Source organism: Acinonyx jubatus, chromosome B2 (assembly GCF_027475565.1).
Source record: "Acinonyx jubatus isolate Ajub_Pintada_27869175 chromosome B2, VMU_Ajub_asm_v1.0, whole genome shotgun sequence".
NCBI lineage: Eukaryota > Metazoa > Chordata > Mammalia > Carnivora > Felidae > Acinonyx > Acinonyx jubatus.
In genome coordinates, this window is record NC_069385.1 from 46995316 (window position 1) to 47022471 (window position 27156).

At 37.3% G+C, this 27156-nt stretch overlaps 1 protein-coding gene across 2 annotated transcripts in view; it reads left to right on the forward strand.

The window, feature by feature from the left end:
• Positions 1-27156, forward strand: part of FRK (fyn related Src family tyrosine kinase) — a 107517-nt gene that overhangs the window by 29399 nt on the left and 50962 nt on the right. The window contains exons 1-2 of one of the 2 annotated variants that reach the window (XM_053222354.1): positions 12792-13230; positions 20210-20331. In XM_053222354.1, the coding sequence (XP_053078329.1) occupies positions 13157-13230; positions 20210-20331 (196 nt within the window). In that variant the 5' untranslated portion in view covers positions 12792-13156. Of the gene's footprint in view, positions 1-12791; positions 13231-20209; positions 20332-27156 lie in introns of those variants that run through there. The other variant, XM_015082834.3, reaches the window with a different exon arrangement.

Genomic DNA, 27156 nt, shown 5'->3' on the forward strand with positions numbered 1-27156 from the left:
GTAGATTACTAGAATGAGGGGCATCCAACAGAAATGTCAAGGAGGAAATGGAGGCCAGAGGTCTTGTGACATGTGAAACATACTCATGTACAGTGAATAATTGGCATACTTTGGAGTCAAGTATAAACAGAACTGTAGCTTATTCTCATAAGAGTGTTTACCATCCTGGATGGAACCAATGGTAGATGACTCATATTAACAAAGGATTATAACACATGAAAGGTTAGTAATAAGTGAGGACACTTTTGAGAAATAGACAATAATAAGGAAAGATGTAACCACATACCTTGGGTATTGGGGTCTTCTAATTGGGGTCTTCTAAGTCTGGTCTTTTTAAAGGTCAAACTTATAAGTTAAAGTTAATTATAAGTTAAATTTACGTAATGTATTGCAGATTAGATGTTTACATTCTCTACTCCAGGCTTTGAGCTTTAGCTAGTCATCTGAAAATTATGTCAGTCTATATCTTTTTAAAAAAATGAAGCAGTGGCAGTCTGTGTGGTATCATTTGACAGATGTTCCGGGGCCTCACTAACTTCAATTTCTCCTGTAAAATTTTTGCTGTCCTTCGAGTGAAAGTCTTCTCTTCAGAAGATCTTTCTAAAGAGGTAAATATCTTACTGGGAAGCAAATATTCATATCCTCAGGTGACTCACATTTCCACACCCACTCCTTAAGTGAGAATAGGACCTAAAGGAAGCAGTTATATTCAAATGCAGCAGTCTAATAACGGGGGAAGGGATTGGAGGACATTTTCAGGTGCCCCCTGACAGCACAGACACAAACTTTACGAAAGGAAGATTTCTGAGGTTAGATCTTCCAATTGAATGTTTTTTGCAAATGCCAACCTAGTTATTTTCAAGTCTAACTAAGGAGATAGTGGGGCTATAAAAGCCACATAGTATAGTTTTTTAAAAATTAATTTTATGAAGTACAGTTTACATACTGTAAAATACACAGATCTTAAGCTTACATTTTGATGAAATTTGATAAATATTTATGCCCATACATTGAACACAGCAATTAAGATGTAGAACCTTCCATCACCTCAGAAAGTTCCCTCATAGTCCCTTTCCAGACACTCCCCCTTTTCCTGCCCCTGGACTGTAGCTTTGCCTATCCTGACACTTAATATAAATGCAGTCTTACAGCATTTACTTTTCTGTCTTGCTGCTTTTGCTCAATGTAATGGTTTTGAGATTTAGCTTTGTTGTTGAGTGTTATCATTAGTTTGCCCTTTAGCGCTGAGTACCAGTTTATTTTATGACCATACCAAAATTTGTTTTTGCATCTTCTTGATAGGCATTTGGGCTGTTTGATGTTTTTGCCCATTAGGAGTAAAGCTGCTATCAACATTTTTGTGCGAGTCTATTTGTGGACATATGTTTTCATTTTTCTTAAGTACATACCCGAGAGTGGAATTATTTTGTCATAGGGTTAATGTGTGTTTAACTGTGTAAAATATTGCCACATAGTTCTCCAAAGGGTTTGTACTATCTTGCACTCTTACAACAACATACGAGAGAAGCTTTACAACTTGTCAATGCTTAATGTTCTCAGTCTTTTATTTTAGTTATTCTCTTAGGAATGATATATCTCACTGTAATTTTAATTTGTACTTCCTTAATGACTGATGATGTTCAGCCCCTTTTCCTGTGCATATTGGCCAAACCTAGGTCTCTTTTTGTGAAGTGTTTGCTCAAGTCTTCTGCCCATTTTAAAAATCCAACATCTGGGCCTATTTGGAGTTACTTTCTATTGACTGTATTTTTTCTTGGGTTTGGGTCATACCTACCTGTTTCTTTGCAATACTGCTAATTTTTGGTTGTGTGCAGGGCATTGTTGTAGCTATCCTCAATTCTTTTACATTCTTCTGAGAATTACTGGCTTTCTGTTTTTGTAGATAGTTTAGTAGATAGTAGCCTGGAGTCTAAAAGCAAACTTTGTCTCCTTTAGGATATATAACTGCTAGTTATCTTTGTTCTATTTTTATTTTGCCTCTGAGTGTGACTTTAGGTGAAGGTTTTTCATTGTTGCGCTTTTTCAGATTGAGGAAGTTTTTCTTCTACTGCAAACTTGCTAAGTGTTTTTGTTTTTAATAGCAAATAGATGTTGATTTTTTCAAGAGCATTTTTTACATCTATTGATTTGATTATGTAGTTTTTATTTTTGATCTATTAACATGGTTAATTACATTCATTTTAAAATATAAATCAACTTTCTTCCTAGAATAAACATCATTTGGTTAGGATATATTTTTTATTTTATGGATCCTTAGATTTGATTTACAATACATTTTAAGGATTTTTGTATCAGTGTTCATGAGAGATATTCATCTGTAGTTCTCTTGAAATGTCTTTGCTTTTGATACCAGAGTAACTCTGGCCTAATATAAATTAGAACATATTCTTTTTCTTGAATTTTCTGGGAAAGCTTGGGTATAAGATTGATATTTTTTTTTTCCTTAAAAGTTGGTAGAATTCATCTATGAAGCACAGAGATGTGAGGTTTTCTTTTTGGGAAGGTTTTAAATAGTGGATACAATTTCTTCAACAACCTTCTTTAAGGTTATTAAGATTTCCTATTTCTCCTTGTGTTAGTTTGTGTAAGACGTATTTATCAAGGGACATGTCTATTTCATCCAAGTTGTCAAAATTATTGGCATACAGTTTTTAACAACATTCCTTTATTGTTACTTTAATGTCTATGAGAATCTGTGATGGTCCCCTCTTTAATTGAAGATATTGATCACTTGTTTTTTTTTTTCCTTAAATAATGTTGCTAGAGGCTTATACCTTTTATTAATCTTTTCAAAAAATCAATTTTTTGTCCTTGTGGAATTTTTCTATTTTTTGTTTTTTATTTGAGCGATTTCCACTGTTGTTTTTATTGTTTGTTTTCTTCATGTCTTTTAGGTTTAATTTGTTCTTTTTTTTTTTTCTATCCTCTTAAAGGGAATTGCTTTGGAAAGCAATAGGAAGATTTGCATTATTGTATACAGATTCTGCAATCTTAGTTTTATTATGAAGGGAGTTTTTTAAAAAAAAGTTAAATGACAATTGTTGTAAATTTAATCTCAATTAATTACACATAAGGGGCATGAAGATTGAGTCAGCATAGAGAAATCATGAGGCAGAAAATCCTTTAGCACTTTAATGTGGAGCATAGTTAAATATTTCAGGTAATTACACTGCATAGGCCTTTTTTTCATAGTTTCTGCCTTATCAGACATTATATGTGAAAGTTTGTCTGCACCATTGACATATTGATCATAATGTCAATTATAAAAATTTCCTCATGTTTCTTTTAAAATATGTTTCTTCAGTTGTCTGACATCAAAATGATGTATGGTAGGGATAGGTAGCTTATATTTTTTGACTTTTGGCTTTTTTTCTTTTTGTATTAGCCTATATGTGTGTTTTTCCAATTTTAATATAAACTTTAATCAAATAGTCTTTTTTTGTTATTATTCCTATAGCTTATTGTAGACTTCAATAAATGTTTATTTTAGTGTTTTCCCTTTTAGGTGTGATGTTTGTCAACATTTGAAACATTTTAAAATCCATCCTTTTAATTTCTAAAGAATGAGGATCTGAGGTTAAAAATTAATTGAACAAAAAAACTGAGCGTAAAGTATTTTAAAAAATGAACATGAAACTATTTAGTCGTTATTTTTTTTTTCACTCCACCTTTCCAACTAAATTTTGGAAATCATTTGAATTCTGACCAGTTAAATATATACTAAGAAATAAGATCAGAAAAATGTGGATAATTACTGAAGTTGAGTGTGTGTTGCACACAAGTTGGTCATTATGCTATTCTCTCCACTTTGGAATATGAATGGAAAGTTTCAAAATGTCTATTGCGAGTGCACATATTGAAACTCAAGGAGATGGAAAAATTGTGTCTGATTGAGATTTTCTAAGAAAATATTTCTAAACATGGATGGATCTAGGTTTCATGAGTCTACAGCTAATATGGTTTGGAGGAGAAGGTTCTCTTTAAGAAAATAAGTACAAAACTATATGGACAGAATTGGTAAGAAAGGGGATACTTAGAAAAGAAGAAGAAATCATTAACAATTATTTAAGCAAGGTGACAAAAAATAAACACAATTGTGAAATATTGAAGAACTACCTTTTATAATTTGTCCCCTATATTTCTGACTCGTTTTCTTTGATTGGCTCCCCATGTGACACTGATTTAGTAACACCACTGTCTGTAGAAAGAATAAATGATAATTTGATCTACTTTTGAAATGTCTGATCACATTGTTTTGTTGCAGTTTAGAAAAACTACTTTAAGCTTCATAATTCATTATTTGTAATATCATCTACAACTCTAGGATTGTTTTACTTATTTAAATATTTATTTGAATCTTATTTTGCTTTTAATTTTCAAATTTTGATCCTTATGCAACTAAGCCTATATCTAAATAACAAACAGTAACTAGTGTTTAACTTCATAAAAGTGTATTTTGTTTTTCTATGGGAAAACTTTTCTATGGGAAAACTTTCTATGGGAAAAGCTTTAGAAACAAATTAGGCTCTTATTATGTATTGAAAGTGATCCATCCTTTGTGTTTTACATAAAATCTTTTCAGACAAAATGCTAAAAAGAATAAAGGCAAATCTTCTGTGTGATTTTCTTTTTTTTTTCATGAAAATCAATGAAGTTGAAGAGAAATTTAAAAATGAGAAATGAAAATATATGACTTGTTACACTAGTGCAAACCAATGGTTTACTCTGTTTAGCATTCTCTCTGAGAGATATTATAAAAGAGAGCTTATCTACTCACAGTGAAAGGGGTATGCCCCCCAAATCCTATTTTTTTATTATGGTCACATTGTGGGGTGGTTTCTATGAAGTTAGGTGAAACTATTTTTGATACCTGTTTATAATGTTTTCACCCTGGTGTTCCTTTTTCTGCAATGGTTTCTTTATATTTCTGACCCACTCTGTGGAGTGGAATTACAATGTGAGGACAAGTCCACACTTCCCACTGCATATTCTGCACAATTTTAGAGATGTCACACATAACTGCTTTGCACATTTGCACACTGGCACTGCTTATTCTGTTCTCTCAGCTCTAGTTTCTAACTCCACAGAATGGAGATATTGAAGCACCTGCTCTGATTGCCTTAAGATTTGCCATGAGAATGAGTGCCGTAATGTAGATGATGACCCTGTGAATTATAAAGTGGAATCCAAATGTTATTCTCACTGTGATTGTTATTGTCACTTTCCTTATAGGACTGTGATCGTATGAGTATATTCATGACTGATAAAATCTGACTTATTCTTTTGCTCTGTTTCAAACCTTCAGATGATTCTCTTTACATTCTTGTCCTATTTTTTGAAGTTATTTGGTCAGCCTTAATGTTTAAGACTCACATCCCCAAGCAATCATTTGTTCATTTATTCATGCATTCATTCAAGGGTATTTGTTGAGAGCATATTAATACCAGGTACCGTACTAGACTCTGAGAATTATGGTAATGAGCAAAAAGATAGGGTTTTGCTCTCTTGGAGCTTGCAAATATAGTGGGAAAGTAGGAATTAATCAAATAATACCAAAAATAGGAAACCAAGGAAAGAGATGTGAAGGAAACGAATGGGGTGTTCATCTCACCTGTTATGCAGACCAGGATTTCCTGGCACAAGACTTTTTGTTTAATGTTTATTTTTATTTTTGAGAGAAAGAGAGAGAGAGAGACAGACAGACAGAAAGCTAGTGGGGGAGGGGCCGAGAGAGGGAGACACAGAATTGGAAGCAGGCTCCAGGCCCTGCGCTGACAGCACAGAACCCAACGATGGGCTCGAACCCACAAACCGTGAGATCATGATGTGAGCTGAAGTCGGACACTCAAAAGACTGAGCCACCCAGGTGACACTAAGGGAAGGGAAGGGGAGCTCTGTTATGTAATGAATCTATCATCACTCATCTTAGGAAAACCTGCTTCTCAGGCCTGCTTGGGGGTCCCAATTCCAAGGCTCTAGGGTGTTCCTGTCCTGGGCTCTCATTCCAAAAGCAGTCTTTTCAAATCTATAAGATTTAAAAAAATCTCTGAGTCACAACTTGACAAGTCAGAATTTACTATACTCTATGTATTTCATTGAGTTCTTTCTTCAGAAAATCCCAGGCTTTTGTGCTTTCGTAACTGGATAATTTTTTGTATCACCAAAATTATGGAACAAAACCTTACTTAATTGCAATTTGCTAATTAGTAAGGTGGCCATCTGGGCAGGACTTACTTCAGTTTCTTTGAACACAAATTTGCATACAAATAGTTTATGTGCTATTTACAAATGATATTTACCTTGTATATCATTAGAGTTTATCCTCTTATGAAGACACTTTGAGAGAGCAAATATTTCAACCTAGTTCAAGAAATTCATAATTTTAATAAAACTTCATTCTTTTTTTTAAATTTTTTTTAATGTTTCTTATTTATTTTTGAGAGAGAGAGAGACAGAGCATGAGCAGGGGAGGGGAAGAGAGAGAGGGGGACACAGAATCCGAAGCAGGCTCCAGGCTCTGAGCTGTCAGCACAGAGCCCGACGCGGGGCTCGAACTCACGGACCGCAAAATCATGACCTGAGCCGAAGTCGGACGCTTAACCGACTGAGCCAGCCAGGTGCCCCAAAACTGCATTCTTTAAAACATAAATATAACTGAAAAAAAAGAAAAAAACTCTGCCCCTTCACCCTTATCCTCAGATGTGTACTTGTTCTTGACAGCAAGAATATGTGTAATTCTGTTGCTACCCTCTGCTGTGGGGAGTGGTTTGAGAGGTGCTCTGCCTAAGGATTTAATTTGCTAGAGAAAATTTTATTTTCAAAGCTCTGGTTGTTTGTGCTGTTGAGAATCAGGACTTGGAGTGGATGGGCCTTTATGGAGCAGAACAATTTAATGTCTGTTAGAGTATATACACAGAAGGATGCTGAGAATGCTAGTTTGGAGTCTGAGTGGGATAAGGAACTCAATTGCTTTGCATATAAAACCAGGGATGTTTTGTTGTAAAAGCCTGGTCCAGAGGAGAGAGGAAGGGAAAGTAGACTTGGCAACAACACAGGGAGCTCTGGACCTGAGGGTAAAGAAGGTTTGGGGAAATTCCCTCTTCAGGGTAAGTGATACTAAATTTCTAGGAAGAGAGATTTTTGATGTTTTTGAACTTGTTTTCCACTCTAAACTGTACTGAAAGCTTTACACTTCACAAATTTTACACAAAGTTTGGACTGAATTTATAATATTTTTGTCAGGTTGAAAATAAGAGAGTGGGGTCCAGTGTGGGGCAGAAGGGACCAGAGAGAACAAAGGTTTTGGGTGGGAGACATGGCAGACATGAGAGAATGTCTTTCCTTTCAAAGAAGAGCTGTGCTTTTCAAACGCAGTGCCAGGTTCCCAGAGAATTGTGAGGCACTTGAAAAGCTACAGCACCCAGAGCTCCACCTCAGACCTGAGAGCATTGCTTCGTGCGCACTCTTCCTGTGCTTTCTTAACAAAGTTGGAGAAACAGGCCCCAGAAGAGGTTGAGAAGTGATGGGATGTGTGTGGCAGGGTGGGTGGGGAGGGACTGTTTCCTTTCTCTTGGGCAGCCTTTCCCCATTGTACTTCTGAGGAGTGGGGGGATGTACTTGGGCAATTGCTTTCCTCTAATTTTAAGTAAAAACAAGTCGGAAACTAATTTTTAGGTTTCAGAAAAATCCACCAGTACTGGCAGAGCCTTCCGTTTGTTTCCTGACAAATAGCTTGTTGACACTGAAAACAAAAGGTGTATTTTTCTGGCACCATTTCTGGCTCTCCTTTTGTTAAGAACAAGCCGCTTTGTGGATATGTTCAGCTTCTACCATTTCTAAGTCCACTGGGTGGCATTTATGTGGCTTCAGTTATTAATGAACAACCTTCAGTTATTAATACTAGGGTTATTATTAGTAATTATTAATGATAGCAAAGTTTAGTTGGTAGCTGGGTGCACAGGATTAAATTATTAAAAAGAAAAGGAAAGAAAAAGAAAATGGTGTGCCCATTCTGATCTTTGTGGACCCTGTCCCACCTCTTGTCTGTCTTGGGACACCTGCTTCATTTAAACCCCTAAAAAGTCAGTGGGACTAGTGCACATCTGTGATTGTAGCTGTGGACACACACACACACACACACACACACTTACCCATACATCCTCATCCACATATATGTGTATGTCTCTGTGCCATGTATGGGTTAAGACAATAGAGACTTTGTTTTTATTGTACGTTTGCCAAACGTGGAAGACAATTTCATTTAAGCATTTTGATTTTTGTGTGGACTTAAGAGATATCTAGAAAGAAATCCTACCTCAACTGTTCCTTTATAATCAGAAATATTATTTCTATTCTATGTATAGTTATTTTTTAGAAAAGAATGCTCTTCCCGTTAAACAGATTGCTCACTTTTCTTTGGCTAAAGAGCCATCACGCTCAAGGAGAGCCTTGGAGGATACTTGTAGCTTCTGGTGTTTTGCATTTCCATGAACATCAGTGATAATCAGTGAAATTGATGGATATTGTTTATTTCTTAACTAGAAAAAAATGCTAATAGATATTGGCCAAGCTGCAGTTGGGAAATCTGAATATTGTCTCAATCCTAGAGTGGATTACCATCCTCACTTGTCTACTCCTTTCAAAAATTCTATCCAATTTTTCTTGACAGCTGAATCTATTCTGGTTACTTTGACTTTAGGAACACACAGAAAAACCCTCTGGAATTCCCCCTGCCACATATTGCTGCTAAGAGTGAGTTTTAAAATATAGTCTCTTTTCTTCTTACTTTGCTTCATTTTTTTTCTCTTTTGCACTTATCACCTTCAAACACACTGTATAATTATGCATGTTTTTAATTCGTTGTCTATGTTTCCCCATTAGTATCTGAGCTCCATAAAAACAGGACTTTTTGTTTGTTCCATTCACTGCTATATTTCTACTAACTGGAACCATGCCTGGCACATAATAAGTGCTCAGTAAATAATTGTTGAATGAAAAATGAATGAGTGGAGGGATTTTACGGTGGTAGGCTGTGGTTATAGCTTTGTTACCAGCTCTTTTGTGAACCAGCAAAAAAACCACTTAGCCATATTGAAGGAGATGGGTAGTTTCTGTCACAGGCGACACTGAGAATTTAATGAAACACGACTCTTCCCAGAGAATGCACATGCTCAGTAAAACACATTTACAATAAGTTTCAGAGGCTTACCCAGGGACCCTCATAAAAATTTATTTCTAGCTCTAAAATTCTGGTCACCTCTCTTGTGTTCCTCCCATAGAATAATTCTTTCTTGCTCTCCCTTCCTCACCTTCCACATTTTCACCTCTTAAATTTGTTCACTAAACAATTTTTTAAAGAAGAGGTCAGATTTTCCTGTCATTTTTGCAGGTGTGCCCAGAACTCAAAATTCTTTACTGTAAAATCTTCGATGGAATATCTTATCTTGCTGAAGATCTAATTCCCACATAGAGTTGGTTGTTTCTACATGGAATTGCCCATAAACATTAAGAACTGGTTTTGTTTCTTCTTCATTTAATTGACCCTCCTCCCCCTCATTGCCCTTCAAGCCAATCTACTCATGAACATGTTGCTAGTTCTTCACCTGTGACATACCCTTGCCCTTCATTTCTTTGGATTTCTCATCTTTTCTGAATCCTTATTTTCTTTAAGATGTCTTCCATTATTGACACACTGTTGGTTGTTTATTTCTTGGATTGTAGTTCCCTTAGCACTTAAATGCTTTTGTTTCTGTCACTTTCTTTTTTATTTATTACTCAGTTGAAATGATCTTTTATCCCTCCATTGATACTCTAAAATTTTCAAAGGAAAAGAAATATACCCTTCTTTTGTTCTTATGATTCTTCATCTGTTCTCCAGTTAGTATGAAATGAATGTTAATGACATATTTTAGCATATGAAGCATTTAGAAAACTATATTAATATCACTTTGTAGGGTAATAAGAAGGTTAAGATACCTTCAAGATGTTTACTATCTTATTTAGAGTAAAGGGTTTAATGGAAGTACATGATGATATAGAGTATATAATTTTTTTTAATTTTAATTTTATTTTTTTAATTTACATCCAAATTAGTTACCATATAGTGCAAAAATGATTTCAGGATCATTTATTCCTGAATGCCCCTTAATGTCCCTTACCCATTTAGCCTATCCCCACTCCCACAACCTCTCCAGTAACCCTCTGTTCTCCATATTTAAGAGTCTCTTATGTTTTGTCCCCATCCATGTTTTTATATTATTTTTGCTTCTCTTCCCTTGTGTTCATCTGTTCTGTGTCTTAAAGTCCTATGAGTGAAGTCATAAGATATTTGTCTTTCTCTGACTAATTTCACTTAGCATAATACCCTCTAGTTCCTAGAGTATATCATTATTAACCAATCATGAACAAGGTAGGCACATGAACTATTGGCTTACTAGACTCAACATTTGATCTTGTTTATTCTATGAAAAATCCCAAAGAGCAAGTTATTTTATAGATCTTTATTTTTTATTTTTTAAAATAAGCGCTATGCCCAACGTGGGCTTGAAAACACTACCCCGAGATCAAGAGTCACATACGGTACTGGCATGTGAACCAGCCAGGTGCCCCATATTTTGTAGATCTGTCAAGAATACTCAGTGGTTTAAATGAAGTGGGATGAGAGAATATCATTCATGACACTGGGAAATAAATTCTTTAAAATTAAGTGAATTAAAAAGGTCCTTTCATTTTTTTTTTATCTTGGAAGTGAGAAAGGAAGTGTTTCATGAGAGGAGATAACTAGAGAGTTTTTTTCTGGTAGGAAACTAAGTGGAGCAGTCACCTCTGAAATTAGTCCTCCCTGTAACTATTCAAAAGTCATACTCCTACCCAAAAGCTTATTCAAATAAAGAATTGCAGTGAACATTTGTGGTGTTTTGTGAAGTAAGGCATTTTCCTAAGCATTATAAAATCAATTGCATTTACTTTCTTTGGATGTGACAAAGATGGAAACTTCTTAATGATTAATGCTTTTTTTTTTTTGAAGTTTATTTATTTATTTTGAGAGAGACAGAGAGAAAAAAGAGAAAAAATCCCAAGCAGGCTCTGTGCTGTCAGCACGGAGCCTGACACAGGGCTTGAACTCACCAACCAGGAGATCATGACCTGAACTGAATTCAGGAGTCAGACACTTAACCAAGTGAGCCACCCAGGCGCCCCATGACTAATGTTTTTTTTGACTCTAATCCATATTTCTCTAGTTTCTAGGACAAACTATCACAAATGTTGTACAAAAACAAAGCAGACGGGTTAAAATTTACACTTACATTTCAGGCTTGATGATTGGAAATGTCATTATATATGCCCACACTTTATTTTTTATTTTAAAAGAGAAATCAATGTCAGCTTCCATTTCCTTTCACACAAATAGAAGACGGTTGTGAAACCAAAGCAGTACCTTGAGATTGACTCCCTATTTAAACTTTGTTATGTTCTTTATAAAAATTCAAGTGAGTCATTAAAAGTTTTTGATTACTAGTACTGGGAAGTGGGTTCAGGTTATAATCATATCCTTACAAACACATAGCATTACACTTTCCCCACTGGTGAAAGTACCAATTAGTTCATCTTACTTCCTCTCTAAAGAGTTCCTTCAAAATTCCCCTTTTATGATGACTACACAGGTGAACAATAGCAACAACAACAACAACAACAACAACAAAGCTTTATCATATGATCCACGCAAGGAGCTTCCTGGTTTCCATGTGACCACAAGTCCTACCTCAGATATTGGAGGCGGCATTATCACTTTGTCACGCATTCTTTACATGTTTGCAGCCCTGATAGGCTTGTGTTCTGGAGGACAGAAAAATAAGCTTCATTTTCGATCTTTAGGTTCATAGGCAAATGTTTTCTTTTGGAGAAGACTGTGATCAGATTGGAATTTGTGGTGTGTGGCCAATTAACATTCGAATCTGGCCCAGAGCAGATAAGGCTTCTCCCCTAAGCACTTAACACACCAGAACTATGTGGCAAGCACAAATAAAAGATTACATGAACACACAGGCTTTATCTAGTTCAACATTCAGTATAAACCGAAAGACATATAAAATCCCCACATCGAGGTACAATGTATTAATTGTTTCATCAACAGGCATTTATTTAACTATTCTAAAAGGCGTATGTGATGTTCTCAGTTAGGCTTTGTGCCCAGGAGGTCGTCAGCCTCAAGTGAACACAGAATAATCTTAAAAAAAAAAAAAAAAAAAAAAAAAAGGAGCTATAGCTTTTGTATGCTACATGCAAAACCACCAGAAGGGTAGTCAGTGAATACTGTGGGGATTCTGGGCAGGCAAATTTAAGTGATGCCAGTACAAATAACCGTAAGAGTAGAAGTTTAGCTAGATCTAAAGGATTGATGGTGGGGAAGATACTGTGCAGGAAATGGCTGGTGTCCTGATGACAGACTGAAATTCCAAATCAGTAAGGATTTTATTCCAGAAGCAAAGGGAACCCTTAAAGCTTATTATTTTTTTTTAATTTTTAAAATTTATTTATTCTGAGAGAAAGAGAGAGAGAGCACACCTGCATGTGCAAGTTGGGGAGGGACAGAGAGAGAGGAGGGAGAGGGAATCCCAAGCAGGCTCTGCGCTGTGAGTGTGGAGCCCAATACAGGGCTCGAACCCACAAACCATGAGATCATGACCTGAGCCAAAGTCAGACACTCAACCAACTGAGCCACCCAGGCACCCCCCACCCCGCCCCAACAACTTATTAATGTGTATGCATTGGCGAAATGTACCAGGTCATATTATCAAATGATTAATCTAGTGGTGGGGGCGTGAGCAAGGGGGAAGAGTGAGCTAATGCATGCAACACTGTAGCAGCAGTTCCTGGCTCCCTGTACCTGATCAATAAGCAAAAGCTGTTAATATTAAAGAGAACAAATAGTAAAATATTGCTGTAATCTAAGTGGTGATGACAAATTGGACAAAGGTTGTGATGAAGGAAATAAAAAGGAAGGAATGAATAACAAAATACATATGAGCATTATTTATGTTTTTCTTTGCCCTTCTCATGCTTGTGAGTGGGAAGAGAGTATCAGGGCTCACTTGCTGTGAGCCAAGCGGGATGCTGAGCCTAAGGAAGGGGAGGGATGTGCCTACCTGGAGAGGAAGGAACCACACAGAGGCTTTCCTGGCAGTGTTGCCGAAACCCAGATAGATGCAGGTGAGTCCTATGGAACTGCCTTAACTCAAGGGACCATGGATCCAAGCCTTACGTTTAGACACAATAAATGAATAAATGTGATTATGATTATACCCTGCAAACTGTAGGTGTTTTGCAAAAATGTTAGTGTCACTGATGTCCCCCAAGCCACACTGGTGAAGATGATTGGTGGTTTTCTCCATTGTCACATGTGTAACTGTGAGGACAACAAAAAGACAGACCTAACCACGAGTTCCCACCTGGGCAGTCCTTCCAGGTGACTTTCCTCATGGGTGGATAGGCCAAGCTGATCTACCCATTTCCCTTTCTACAGTTTCTGGGAGGATACCAGTAGTAGTCTGGGGCTGGTTTTACAAACTTGTTTTTTTCAGGGTCTGTTTACTGTGGTGTAAGGCCAGCTGTCTTGGCTGTAAGGGAGGCATTGGGAAAAGAAATTATATGTTAAATTTTGTAAATGTTAGCCAGCAGTTATTGGGAATAGGTTTTCTCTTTTTCCAAATATAGGAAGAGTGGTGCCTGATTGGCTGACTCTGTAGAGTATGTGACTGTGGATCTTGGGGTCATGATTTCAAGCCCCACACTGGGCATAGAGCTTACTTAAAAAAATGTAGGAGGAAACTATCACCATTTGATTGGAATTATGAGCGTGCTAGATACCTACTTTGTGCTAGTCACTAAGGCAGCAGAGTGGACAGAATAAGACTATTAGAGGAAATGAAGAAATATTGACGGAGGCACCACATCTGTTTACATGTTGATTTTCTTAAATTTTGATTGACATCTACATTATCTAATATGTTGATATTAGGTAACAATGCATAAATTCTGTTTTTTTAAGCCTAATTTTGTCTCTTTTTTTTGTAAAATAAAGAACCTCCAGTTATCACACTATAGCTTTAGCCTTTTTGACTTAGTAAAATGGCCTACTGCCACCTGGTGGCAGCGTGTCCTAGTCCAGAGAGGACAGGCAGGACAGAAAAGTCACTTGGGAGGAAACTTCCGATACAAACACATCTAGAGAAGTGAGATCACGTTCCCATATTTACTCATGTTTCATCATGACCTCAAACCTAACATGTCTAAAGCCAAATAAATAATTTCTCCCTTAAATTAGTTTTCTTAAAATAGGTGCTGTTTATCAGGCAAGAATGCGTCCAGGCATCAAACACTCTACATACATCGTTTTTCTTACTTTCAAAACAAACCTACAGGGCAGTTACTATTATTCTCACTAACAAATGACGAAATCCAGGCACAGGGAAGTTAACGTTCCCAATGAGATGCTGTAGCTCTTTATCATTATCGTCTTGTGCCTTTAATGTGTTGCTGGGTGCATTGTTCTTCAGCCATCCATATTTGGAACCCTGGGGTCATGTTTGCTCCTCCGTTGGTCTCACTGTTCATCCGTAAGCACTTGTCTCATACTGATTTGAGATTTTTCTGCTATCAGTTCTAACTGCCAAAGTTTCTGCTTCAGATCTTTTATAGTATGTAGTTTTTATAGCATGTTCCTGAATGACTTTCTTAAATTTTTAAGTGAATTACAAAATAATATAAAACAATATATTATTGTAAATATCCAAATTATGGAGAAGAATGCAGAGTAAAAAGTGAAAGTTTTTGCCATCACTTTTGTTATTGTTCACTCATCTCCAGAGCAGTAAGCACATGTAATTTTTGGTTTTTAAGATATAAATAAAACTAATATTTTGATTACTCTGCAGCTTACCCTTTTTCACCCAGTAGTATGCCTTGCAGATCTTTCTGTGTCTGTGCTACAGAATTTACACACCATAGACACTGGATAAATGTTTACAAAATAAACCTTAGACTTCAATCACATACTCCTTTCATCCAAAATAGACATCATGCTTTTCGCTCCATTTTCATCTCGTTGAAGCATTTTCTTCCCCTTTTTGGTTATTCTTTTTTTAAATTTTTTTTATTTTTTAATTAAAAAAAATTTTTTTTTCAACGTTTATTTATTTTTGGGACAGAGAGAGACAGAGCATGAACGGGGGAGGGGCAGAGAGAGAGGGAGACACAGAATCGGAAACAGGCTCCAGGCTCTGAGCCATCAGCCCAGAGCCTGACGCGGGGCTCGAACTCCCGGACCGCGAGATCGTGACCTGGCTGAAGTCGGACGGTTAACCGACTGCGCCACCCAGGCGCCCCCCTTTTTGGTTATTCTTAATCAAGATCTCTTTCATGGCCAAGTATGGCATAGCAATACAGGTTAGTTGCATTAAAGATCAATAAAATGTGTGTGCCTGACTGTGTGTAGTGTCATTTTATTGGGTAATTTTTCCCATGTAAACCAAATTCTAACTTATTATTTTCAGCTGTCTCATATAAATTTTTAATTTTTTTTTACTATTCCTATAACTCAGTAGTTCTCAAATTTTACTGTGCATCAGCTGCACCTGGGGATCTATTAAAACCCAGATTGCTGGGCAACATCCCACAGTCTCTGAATCAGTAGATAGGGGACGTGCTTGCAAATTTCCTTTTCTAACAAGTTTGCATGCTGATGCTCCCGATCCAGGGACCACACTTGGAGGATCGCTGATTTGTAAGACTCTCCCTGATCCGCCCTAGGGTATCCTGATCCCTTCTCTGCACTCACTGTTTACTGCACACAAGAACTACAGCTGAAAGCCCTGAGAGTGGCTGTGGCGGACACGCAGGGCTGGGGTGTGCGTGACCTTCCAGGATGGGGCCAACAGGGACTCTAATGTGCAGAACGGAGAATGACAGTTCTGCCATGGGCTCAAACCACAAATTAAGGAACAATTCTCCCATGTGCAGATGGTGGAAAGAACTATCGTTTTCCCATTAGTCTGTGCTGCAGCACATGCTCTTACGATTCAGTTTATAGTGGTTGCGTCACCACTATGAAAGATGGCATTGTAATGCAACTGCAAGCAGAAAACAATTGTTTTATTTATATTCACTTCCTGATGGTAGCCGGCCAAATAAAATTCCAGGTATTAACTGAGTTGATGGATCCAATCAAATATTTACATGCATTTCATTGTTACTGTGGATTCAGTGCTGGTGTGATTTGCCTTGTAAAATGAGTGTACCAAACTATTATTCAAGAATCTAAAATTGGTGACATATAAAAGGATTTTTCAAAAAAAATTACTGCAGAGTTCCTTTCTATAAACGGTGTAAAATTACTATATCTTTAACCATTTGATTTACAAAAACTGCTTATTTGTACATATATTTTTTATTTTTATTTTTTATTTTTTAAAATTTACATCCAAATTAGTTAGCATATAGTGAAACAATGGTTTCAGGAGTAGATTCCTTATGTTTATACATATATTGGGCAGAGAAAATACATCATTTACAGAATTATCCAAAATACAAATGTAATGTATATATCTAAAACATATAATGGAATATTTATTCTTGAAAATAATGAGATATATGAGACATAATCATACTTCTAAGAATTTAATCTGCTAGATAAATTATAATTCTTGTAAAGGTTTAAATATTTACATTTAGAGCAAACATTTTAATGTTGATGCCATAATTAATGCACTCAGAATCAGGAAAATGCATTGGGGTTGATCAGTATATTTGACCCATGTTGCTAATGTGCTTAAGATATTTGTGCGAAGAAACGTCGCCATTTCTGGAAATGGACTAAAAAAATACTATTACTTATTAACTATTAGCTTTCATTAAGCATTCAACTGTCCATAAAAATATGTAGTGTTTTTTATGTGTTGACTTAAACTTTATGTAAATGGCATTGTAAGAGTATGTATCATTCTTCAACTCCCTTTTGTCCCAGAACAATTTACTTGTTTTAATTACTGTGTGGTATTCTGTCTTATATCTATAACCAAGTTTGTTTATCTATTCCCTTACAGTGGACATTTAGATTGTTTCCAATTTTTCAATGCTAGAATTCTTCAGTGAATGCTGTCACGATTTATTTCCTTGAGCACATATGGTGTGTAATCTAGAAGTGAAATTGAATAGTATACGAATATGTAGCCTTATTAGATATTGTCAAATTGCTCTCTGGAGTAGTTGTACCAGATGATATTGCGTCTAGTACTGTATGAAGGTTCTTGCTTCACATTTTTTTCCAATACCTGAATGTAAAAGTTATAAATTTTGTCCAGCTCGAAGTGTGACATTTCATTGTTTTAATATTTAATATTCCTAATATTCCTAATTATTGGCACCGATAGAGACTGTGCTTCTTTTCTTATTTTTATTAGTAATTGGGTTTTCCTTTTCTGTGAACTGTACAATTATGCTATGCCAATTTTTCTACTGTTTTGTCTCTTTTTTTAAAAATATTGATTATAAGTCTCTATGTAATCTGACCACTATCCCTGTTCTTGGTTATATACTTTGCATATATTTTCTCCAGGTCTGTGGCTTGTATTTTAATTTTGTTTCACAGTAATCTTGCAGTTGTTGAAGTTTTTGTAGTGTAAGAAATATTATCAATTTTTTTCCCTTAAGGTTTTTATGTCTTTTTCTTTTTCTCTTATCTAAGAAAACTTCCTTAGTCTGGTGTCCTCAGAAAGTTTTAAAGATTGCTTTTTACACTAGGTCTTTATGTAGGACTATGTTGTATGTTGTAGGTAGCATCAATTAATTTTTTCCATATGGATTATTTGTGGCACTGGCATTTGTTATTGAATAATCCATTCTTAAAAAAATTTTTTTTAATGTTTATTTTAATTTTTGAGAGACAGACACTGCGAGCCAGGAAGGGTCAGAGAGAGAGGAAGACACAGAATCCAAAAAGGCTCCAGTCTCTGAGCTGTCAGCACATAGCTTGACGTGGGGCTTGAACTCATGAGTGGTGAGATCATGACCTGAGCCGAAGTCGGACGCTTAGCCGACTGAGCCACCCAGGTGCCCCTGAATTATCCATTCTTTTACGTCTAATTTGTGTGTTTGGGTCTGTTCAAATTTTTTTAAATTAATTAATTAATTAATTTTGTTGTTGTTGTTCCATTATTCTATTGACTTATTTCTGCAGTTGTAGTAAAGCATGCATTTTTAAATTTTTCTATGAATTCGTTACATAGCCCCTTGGAATGTTTCCATGCCTTCTATAATTTCAGTCAGGTAAACAATAGTCTGTGGACATCAATTTGGTCCTTGCTGTTGAATCAGTGTGGCAGTCATTAGTGTAGTCTACCAAATGATTCCAGCTCTCTTGCCTTCTGGGAAACAGTGGGATTACATTTCCTACTCTCTTTGTATTTGGGCACAAACATATGACTTATTTGCAATGGCTTCATTCTTATGTAGAAGCTTTAAATAGAAGCTCCAGGAACAAGCCTGTGATTTGCCACATGTTTTATCTCCTGCCTCAGCAATCGTGGAAGCATGGAGATGGAAATGCCCTGGTAGACATAGAGATAGACACAGAGTAGAGCCCCAAGTGACCTTTGGTAGACATGCAGCTGAATGAAAAACAGATCTTTGTCATCTTAAGCCATGGAGATTTTTTGGCATTGTTCATTACTCCTATGAAACCCGGTATATCCTGACTGGTATAATTAATACTGTGTAATAGAAACTTGATTGGCAAAATGGTAAACAAATACCTTGGCTTTGTCAGGTAATGATTATAGTTTAAGGTCTCTCTTTTCACTTCCTTTCCCCTCTTCCTTCCAATTGTATCACCCTCAGTGCACTCATACTCCCCAATATCCATGACATGTCAAACCAATTGGAGCCAATTTCTGATGGCCTGTATATCCTCTAACAGCCTACAGTTCCTCACACAGCCTGTATTTCTTCCTTCAAGCCTATATTTTCTCTCTTTGATTGTCTACATTTTAAAAGATGGTACCTGAAGGGGTGCCCGGGTGGCTTAGTGGGTTGGGTGTCCGGTTTTGGCTCAGGTCATGATCTCACAGTGTGTGGGTTTGAGCCCTGCCTCGGGGTCTGTGCTGACAGCTCAGAGCCTGGAGCCTGCTTCGGATTCTGTGTCTCTCTTTCTGCTCCTCCCCCACTTGCACTTTGTCTCTCTCTCTCAAAAATAAACATTAACAAAAATAAGAAGATGATACCTGAACAGATAAATGTTTTATCTAAAATCTTAGATGGTAAAGTTCAACTTTTTGACCCTAGAGTGGGAGGTCATTAGTGAAAAGCATATTTTCTCAGCTTCCTCTTAGTATTGCCTTGGTGTCTACCGACTTGATATGCATCTTAGACTGGCTCTCATGTTAAAATCCATAATTCTTTGCCAGGGTTGCTCACATTCACACATTTGTGTGTTCAGTATCTGACTCATATTTCTGGAATGTTCAGGATAGGAGGGTAAAGATAAGAAGTGGGGGTGGCACTAAGAAGACACTTCCCAGATGGAAGTATCTTTTTCACATAATCTCTCCACCAATGAAAAATTCCTTTATATTTGATAAATTCCTCCTAAACATGCAAAATCATTGCATCTTATGGTAGGTTTAGGTAGTAATGGATGAGGGGAGGGAATTAATGTCCAGAAAACTATGTTTTTAATTGTCTACACTTTAATGTGAAATGTATGAATCCTTTGATTGGAATGTTTGCCTCCTAACACCTAGAACGTGTTGGGTGAGGCAGCGAACAGTTTGATGGTGATGATGAGTAATTGTAGAGCGTGGAACCCAGCGGGCTCAAATGGCAGGCCCACCCTGGAGGCTTTGGATTTGACAGAAGGAGGACACATGACCTCTCAGACAGAATGCAGATGTGAGTAGGGACGTGGTAGCAGGCATCAGCCAAATTCCTATTTTATAATTTTTAAAAGAGTCCTGGTGAGGGTTACAGACATCCAGAAAAATCATCTCAAGTATCAAAAGCTACCATTTACACCTGTGATAGTTTCACTAAAGAATACTAAACATTTCTGATGTTAGAATACTTCTTGCCAAACTTCCTGTTCTTTAAAAAATAATGGTTGATTGGTTAACTAAAGTTTACATCTGTTTCTTTTTAGGTGGTTCTTTGGAGCAATCAAGAGAACAGATGCAGAAAAACAACTAGTATATTCAGAAAACCAGACTGGTGCCTTTCTAATCAGAGAGAGTGAAAGCCAGAAAGGAGATTTTGCCCTTTCAGGTATGGGCATTGTTTGTGTGATCTAAATATGGGTTTGAGAGTCTGTAGTCATGAACCTGCTGTGTGAACATGGACAGGTTAATTTGAAATTTGCCTTATTTCTTATTTTCGTAGTAAGTACCAAAATTAAATATGAACTACCCAAGAGTAATATAGAAATTAACAAACAGTTTCTAACTATGGATAGAAGTTTCCATATGAAATGAAGATTAAATAGGTCTGGCTGCATTTTCTCACTTTTGTATTATCTAGGGGTTTCTCCTTCTAGGGAAATGATAAGCAAAAAGTAGAAACTACATTGTTGTCAAATTTGATCTTTCCGCAATACAGTTTCAATTTTTGCATTTCATTTGTCTTTGCCTGGTCGATAGAAAATGAATTGAAATGTTGGATACAAATGCATTTGGTTAATCCCATGACTTGTAAAATTTGGTCAAATGTAGTTTTTCAGCTAAAGAGTCAAATACATGTTGACTTTACATTGTCTTAGGAAGGAGGAAAGGCCTGAGAATTATCTTTAATAGTTACAGGTGCTAATATGCATGTTTCTGCTTTCATGCATCTGTCTCTCAGTGTAGGTTGCAAAGCTTTTGAATGTCCTTTCTTAAAGACCATTTAGACTAATCTGTCACATGAGACTTTTTCTCTCCTTGCTGTGCTCTGACCTCTGTATTGTCCGGGCCAATTGTATGTTATTATGCCCTTTAAAGTGTGTACTCTGTTTCTCCAACTAGACATAAACCTTTTGGGGGAAGAGATTTTGCCTTCCTTTATCCCTGTTGGCCCTGTGGTAAATGTTTATCATATCTTATTGTGTCTGCCTGGCTCCCTGAGCTGGAAGTCAGCATGGCCTTCATGGTGCAGTAGTGAAGCAGGCCCTGAGCCCACGTGTCCTAGGAACTTTGATTGGACCTGAACTCAGGCCAGACTATATGTGTTTGGTCCCCAGTTTTCTTCCTCACACCAGGAAGTCCCAAATATTAGGGCAGATGGATTGGAGCTGGAAAGGATTAAGGACAGTGGTGTTGAGGCAGTTTTTTTTTCAGAGGCTCCATCCTTCAGCCCCTGCCTATTCCAGCATCAAGTTAATATGGTGTTCTCAAATTGTTTGGTTCCAGCTCCACCCCTACTTAGTTAGAGGATGCTCTTCTGGTTACTGTTTTTGAAATGTACCCAAGTAGGATGAGCCTCTGACCTTTCCAATCTTGCTTATATCTAAGGTAATAATCAAAGAATTTAATGACTGATACAGGTTGGGCATTAGCCACTCAGAATTGATGCCCTATCAGCCTGTGACTTCATACCAGTGCACACCTATATATACCCAGGTGACATAAGTGAATATTTTATTAGGTATAATAACTTTTTTCTGATTATGAAAGCAGTATAAACACTTTTATATGAACTATCTAAAATAATCTAAGATATCATAATCTAAAATATCACCTTCTGAAGATATATTTTTAATATTTGAATGGCTTTTCTGACAAGCTTTTTTCTGTGCTTAACCTTTAAACATATTTATTTAAACAAACACACACACTCATATTCAGAAAATAAATTGAGATCATCTGGTACAGAAAAATATGTATAAATATAAATATGTGTGTGTATATACACACCTATTTGTATGTGTACAAACGCACACAATGGTTCTAGGCTCCATTTTTCTTATTCTTTCAGTATCCTTGAATATTTTTTGCATGTCCTTTAATATTTGTCTATATCATTATTTTTAGAAACCCTGCAATCTTCCATCGAATGGGTATCTATTGAACGGGTATTAATCTATTTCATATTTTGTATATTTTCATTATTTTTAGTTATTTTGCTGTTATGAAATACGATATAGTGGACATCGTTATAGGTAAATATTTGAAAATTTCCATGAGAATATTTACTCAGAGGAAGAAAAACATGTCTTTTGGAAATCTCTGTGCTTAATGATAAGAAGAGATATAAGAGGATTTCTCATTTAAATGTATCCATGTTTGTTTATTTGGCTTTCCCAATACTTATATGTAAAATTAGGTAATCATTATTTGGCTAAAAGCGAGATTAAATGTTTTAGATTAGCATTAAACACAGAGAAGAAGAGTATTTCTATGAGGAAAACAAACTAAAAGTAGAATTGCTTGAGTCATATCTTTGAATAATGCCCAGACTACAGTGACTATTCTGAACACTTTCTAAGTAGAATATTATGGAACAAAACAGCTTTACGGGCTTAGAACAAAATTACAAGGATATTGGCTGTTATGTGCTGAGAATACTCTAGCGCTTGCTTATGGATCTAGGAAGCTTTGTAGGCCTTGCTCGGAAACCAGCATATCATTATGGATTCTTTTTGAATGAAGTCAAACAATTTAGAGTCTTTCAAATGAATTATCTGATTGCTGTGTATTCACTGGGGGACAAAGTAAATGCAGGCCATTATATTCTACTGAAAGGAAAATTTTCTTATTAGCCGGAAGGAGGGCTATCCAAGAGAAAAATGGAAAGAAAAGGTCTTCAATATGTCTACATTAAAACAAACAAACAAACAAACAACCCAACTACTGACTGGTGATTACCACTAAGGACCTTCAGATATACCCGTCATAGATTTATTTTCTAGTGCAGTTGTCCCCTTAATCAGCCTGAATTGATGGTCTTCAATTTTGCTGACTGCTATGCTGCCAAAGGAGGGCCAATAATACCCCTTTTCTATCTCTGTCTTTCCTACGTGAGTTTTCCTTAGAAGTACTGTCTTTATTCCTTGGGCGGCAATGGCTTGCAGCTGTCAGAGAAGAGCTTCATGAAGAAGCATGATTTATTGATGCTGGGGCGGGCTCGAAGCAGCGGCCCAAGGTTGGGGTGGGTGCTAATTGGTTTGTTGTGATCCTTGCATGGCTGTCGGCTCTGATGAGGTCTGAGTAGATCTGGAAAGAGAGTTAGGGCCATGACACTTCTCCTAACAGCAAGGCACTAATTAGCTGTGAATTACAGCTGCACTTTTGGATATTACATATTATATGTGGTAGCCAGAGAATCTGTCTTCATTAGATGCGTGACAGGTAGTTTTAGTAGCCCTACTGTTATTTGTCATTGGTAGTGAATTGTTTTTCTGATGAAAAATATAAAATTTCGATTGCATGTCAACTTGTTGGGCTATCTTTTGACTTCAAGTACTTCAGAGGAATTATTATTGTTATTACCATTAATATTAATTTGCTGTTTGGAGTTCTGTAAGCATTTATATTACTGTTTAAAGTACACCTTAAGGAAAATACACTTTGAAGGCTAAAGTTGAGCTGCAGGTGGGTTTTTCAGAAGAGATTGTGCATTGCACATTGTAATTTTACCTTAGGCAACTCTGCATATAAAAGCCTCTAAAGTTGTAGAGAGAATTCCAGATTCATTGTCAATGAAACCCTTTTAAGAGCAAATGATAACAGATTGGAGATAGTTGGAAAATGACTACATTGAGGACACGAGGCAAAAAAAGCTCATCAGCAATATTAAGGGAGATGCATTTAGAAGTTGATATCATTTATTTATACATTTGCTTATTTCTTCAACAACATTCGAGTGCCTACCATGTGCCAGGCCTCTGCTAGGTGAAGGGCAGCAAAGGCAGCAAGGCACAGTCCCTGGACCCAGTCTTCAGGAAGGTACAGCTGTCTAGTGAGAGGAGTGGAGGCAGGGGCCCAGTCTCTGACGGGGAGGAAGAAGGTTTCACAGAGGAGGAAGCATTTGTGTTCTGGACCAATGATTGTTACCAGGTAGCAGTGTGGGAATGATTATTCCTGGCAAGGCAAGTGAATGGAGTTGTACGTCTGGTGTGTGTGTGTGTGTGTGTGTGTGTGTGTGTGTGTGTGTGTGTGTGTAGCAGGGATGGAGAAGAGGAGAGAAGGAATGGCAGAAAACGAACCTGGAAAGGAAGGTTGGAGCTAGACTGTTCAGGGCCTTGTAGACCACGTGAAGAATTTGGATCTTGTTCTACAGAGGGAAATTTTAGACAGAAAGTGACCTGGTCTGACCTTTCAGAGTATATGGAGAAGGGATGAGTTTTGCAGGTGATAGTCTGAGGAGCGTTAGGGCAAATACGGTGGCATCCCTTGCAGCTGTTTGCAATCACAGGTGCAAGGCAGCAGAGTTCATCAGCATTCTGCACAGAGGACCAATGGGACCCAAGCTCAGCTGGTCACACCAAGGTTCTTCCCTGGCACAGGGTATCCCCAGAAACCACAGGGCCCCTCTGTTGCTCTCCTTTTCTTATGAGGCAAGTGTGGGAATCACTGAGGACTCACAACAGCAGTCTTTGCTTTGGTGCTAAGCAATCTGAGTGTGGGTATCAACTACTTGCAGGGCTATTTGGAAATCCCAGCACGTATGGGCTTTGGGCACTGTGGGAAACTGCAGCTCGTTTTTTGTCTGAGGAAACCATGGGGCCTGTTGCAAGTTGTGGTCGGGTGCAGTCCCTCTTGCTGGCCATAGGGGGTGTAGTGAAACCGGCTCAGTGGGCCCTCACCACACAATCAAGAAACAGCTCCTAGGGTTCTTTACTAGAGAGTCCTGCTTATCTGCAATGATGACAGCCTGAAGCGGGGCAGAGGTATGGCGAATGGAGAGTAGGAAAAGGAAGTGAGAAATATTTAGAAGATGGAACCGACGGGAGTTGGTAGTTGATCAGAAGTAGGGTACAATCAGGATGCAGAAAAATTAGGATGACTCTTGTACCTCTGACTTGAGTGATGGGGGAACAATGTGACTTTAGTCAAAATGAGGTATATAGGAGGAGATGGCTTACAGGGAGAGAGGGGAGAAGACCAAGGGAAGAAAGCTTAGAGATGTTGGAAGCAATGGACATATGGTGGACATACAAGTAGCCACCATCTCTTTTTTGACTTGTTTTTGAATTTGAGCAGAGTGCTTCTAGGATAAATTTCCATTACAGTGAACATGTAGGTCCCATGGAATATGCATGACTTTTATGATACTTTGTGATTACTATGAAGTCCCTTCTTCAGAATATAAAATAGGCCTCTGTAGGGACATATTTTTAATTTTGTTTATTTATTTAAAGTTTTATTTATTTGTTTTGAGAGAGAGAGAGAAAGTATCCCAAGCAGGCTCTGCACTGTCAGTGTGGAGCCCGATGCAGGGTTTGAACTCACGAACTGGGAGATCGTGACCTGAGCTGAAATCAAGAGTCTGACTCTCAACTGACTGAGTCACCCAGGCACCCTGGGATATATTTTAATTTTAAAGTAAATATACTGAAATACTTAGACCAAATACATGTTTTGCCTTTCAAAGTAATACATTTTTTAGAATTTATTTATTTATTTTGAGAGAGAGAGAGAGAGAGAGAGCAAGATAGGGGCAGAGAGAGAAAGAATCTTCAGCAGGCTCTGCATTGTCAGTGCAGAGCCCGATGGGAGTCTTGAACTCATGAACGGTCAGATTCTGACCTGAGTGGAGATCAACAGTCAGAGGCTTAACCAGCTAAGCCACCCAGGTGCCCCACTCTTCAAAGTAATAGAATGCCATTGCTTAAAGTATTGCACAGATGGTAAAAGTGTCTTACAGAAAGGATATCACTTTTGTTAAAGGCCCTTAGCTGGGGCAACCCTGTGTTCATTCACTGAGGGCAACTTTGATACTTGAAAGTGGCCAGAATTATCTCAAGCAACTTTATGAATAATATGGATGAGTAACCTGAGTGATACCATGGATACAAAGTGCTGTAACTTTTTCAATATTTCTGCATGTCTTATAAATTAATTCTGATGGTAATTCAAAAGGTAATGAGAACAACAGTGGCATCATTAGGGAAGATGCGTACACTTTCATGTTGACCTTGCGTGTATCCTTCACATTGAACTTACCTATTCAAAGATTCATCTATATTTATGAGTAACTCTTTCACTGTAGGTAAATGTGTGCTTCTCACACTAGATTATAAACTCGTTGGGCAGAAGACAGACACTTTTTTTTTGCTTCTGGTACATTCTTCTCCTCTATCTCCATAGTTGCCATATACTTTGTAAAGCCAGTGGAGGCTCAAATACTTACCTCTTTACCCTATAGTCTACCAGGAACAAAGACAAGCAAGACCATTGTCACTTTCTTAAACTTCTAAAATCTGGACCATGCAAGATCACAAATAATCCTCTTATTTGCTGTGCTTCAGGCTTATTTTATACAGACTATTTCTTTTTTTTTTTTTTTTTTAATTTTTTTTTTTTTAACGTTTATTTATTTTTGAGACAGAGAGAGACAGAGCATGAACAGGGGAGGGTCAGAGAGAGAGGGAGACACAGAATCTGAAGCAGGCTCCAGGCTCTGAGCTGTCAGCACAGAGCCCGACATGGGGCTCGAACTCACGGACCGTGAGATCATGACCTGAGCCGAAGTCGGCGCTGAAGCGACCAAGCCACCTAGGCGCCCCATAGACAGACTATTTCTAACCTTGACAGGTTAGTTGTTTCCAGGTAATAAGGCTTTTGTAGAACAGACAAAATTGGAAAAGGACATCACTTCTATTGTGGCCTCTGTCTCTCTGCTGGCATAGGGGTCAGACCCAAACTCACTTCCATTGACCACTGAGATGCCATTATTGCACCCAAACTTTTTGAGGTCTGCTGACTCGTTCTAATGTGTTGCTGGCCCAATGGCAAAAGGCTGTGTGTTTTGTTACCAGTCCCCTGAGCTATCCATTCATTCTTCATTTAGAATTAATGTGGACATAGTGGCCACAAGAGGGTGTCAACAGTTCTATTACTATTAACCATGAATGTAAATACAATTGTATCTCCCAAGTAGGAGCCCATATTAAAT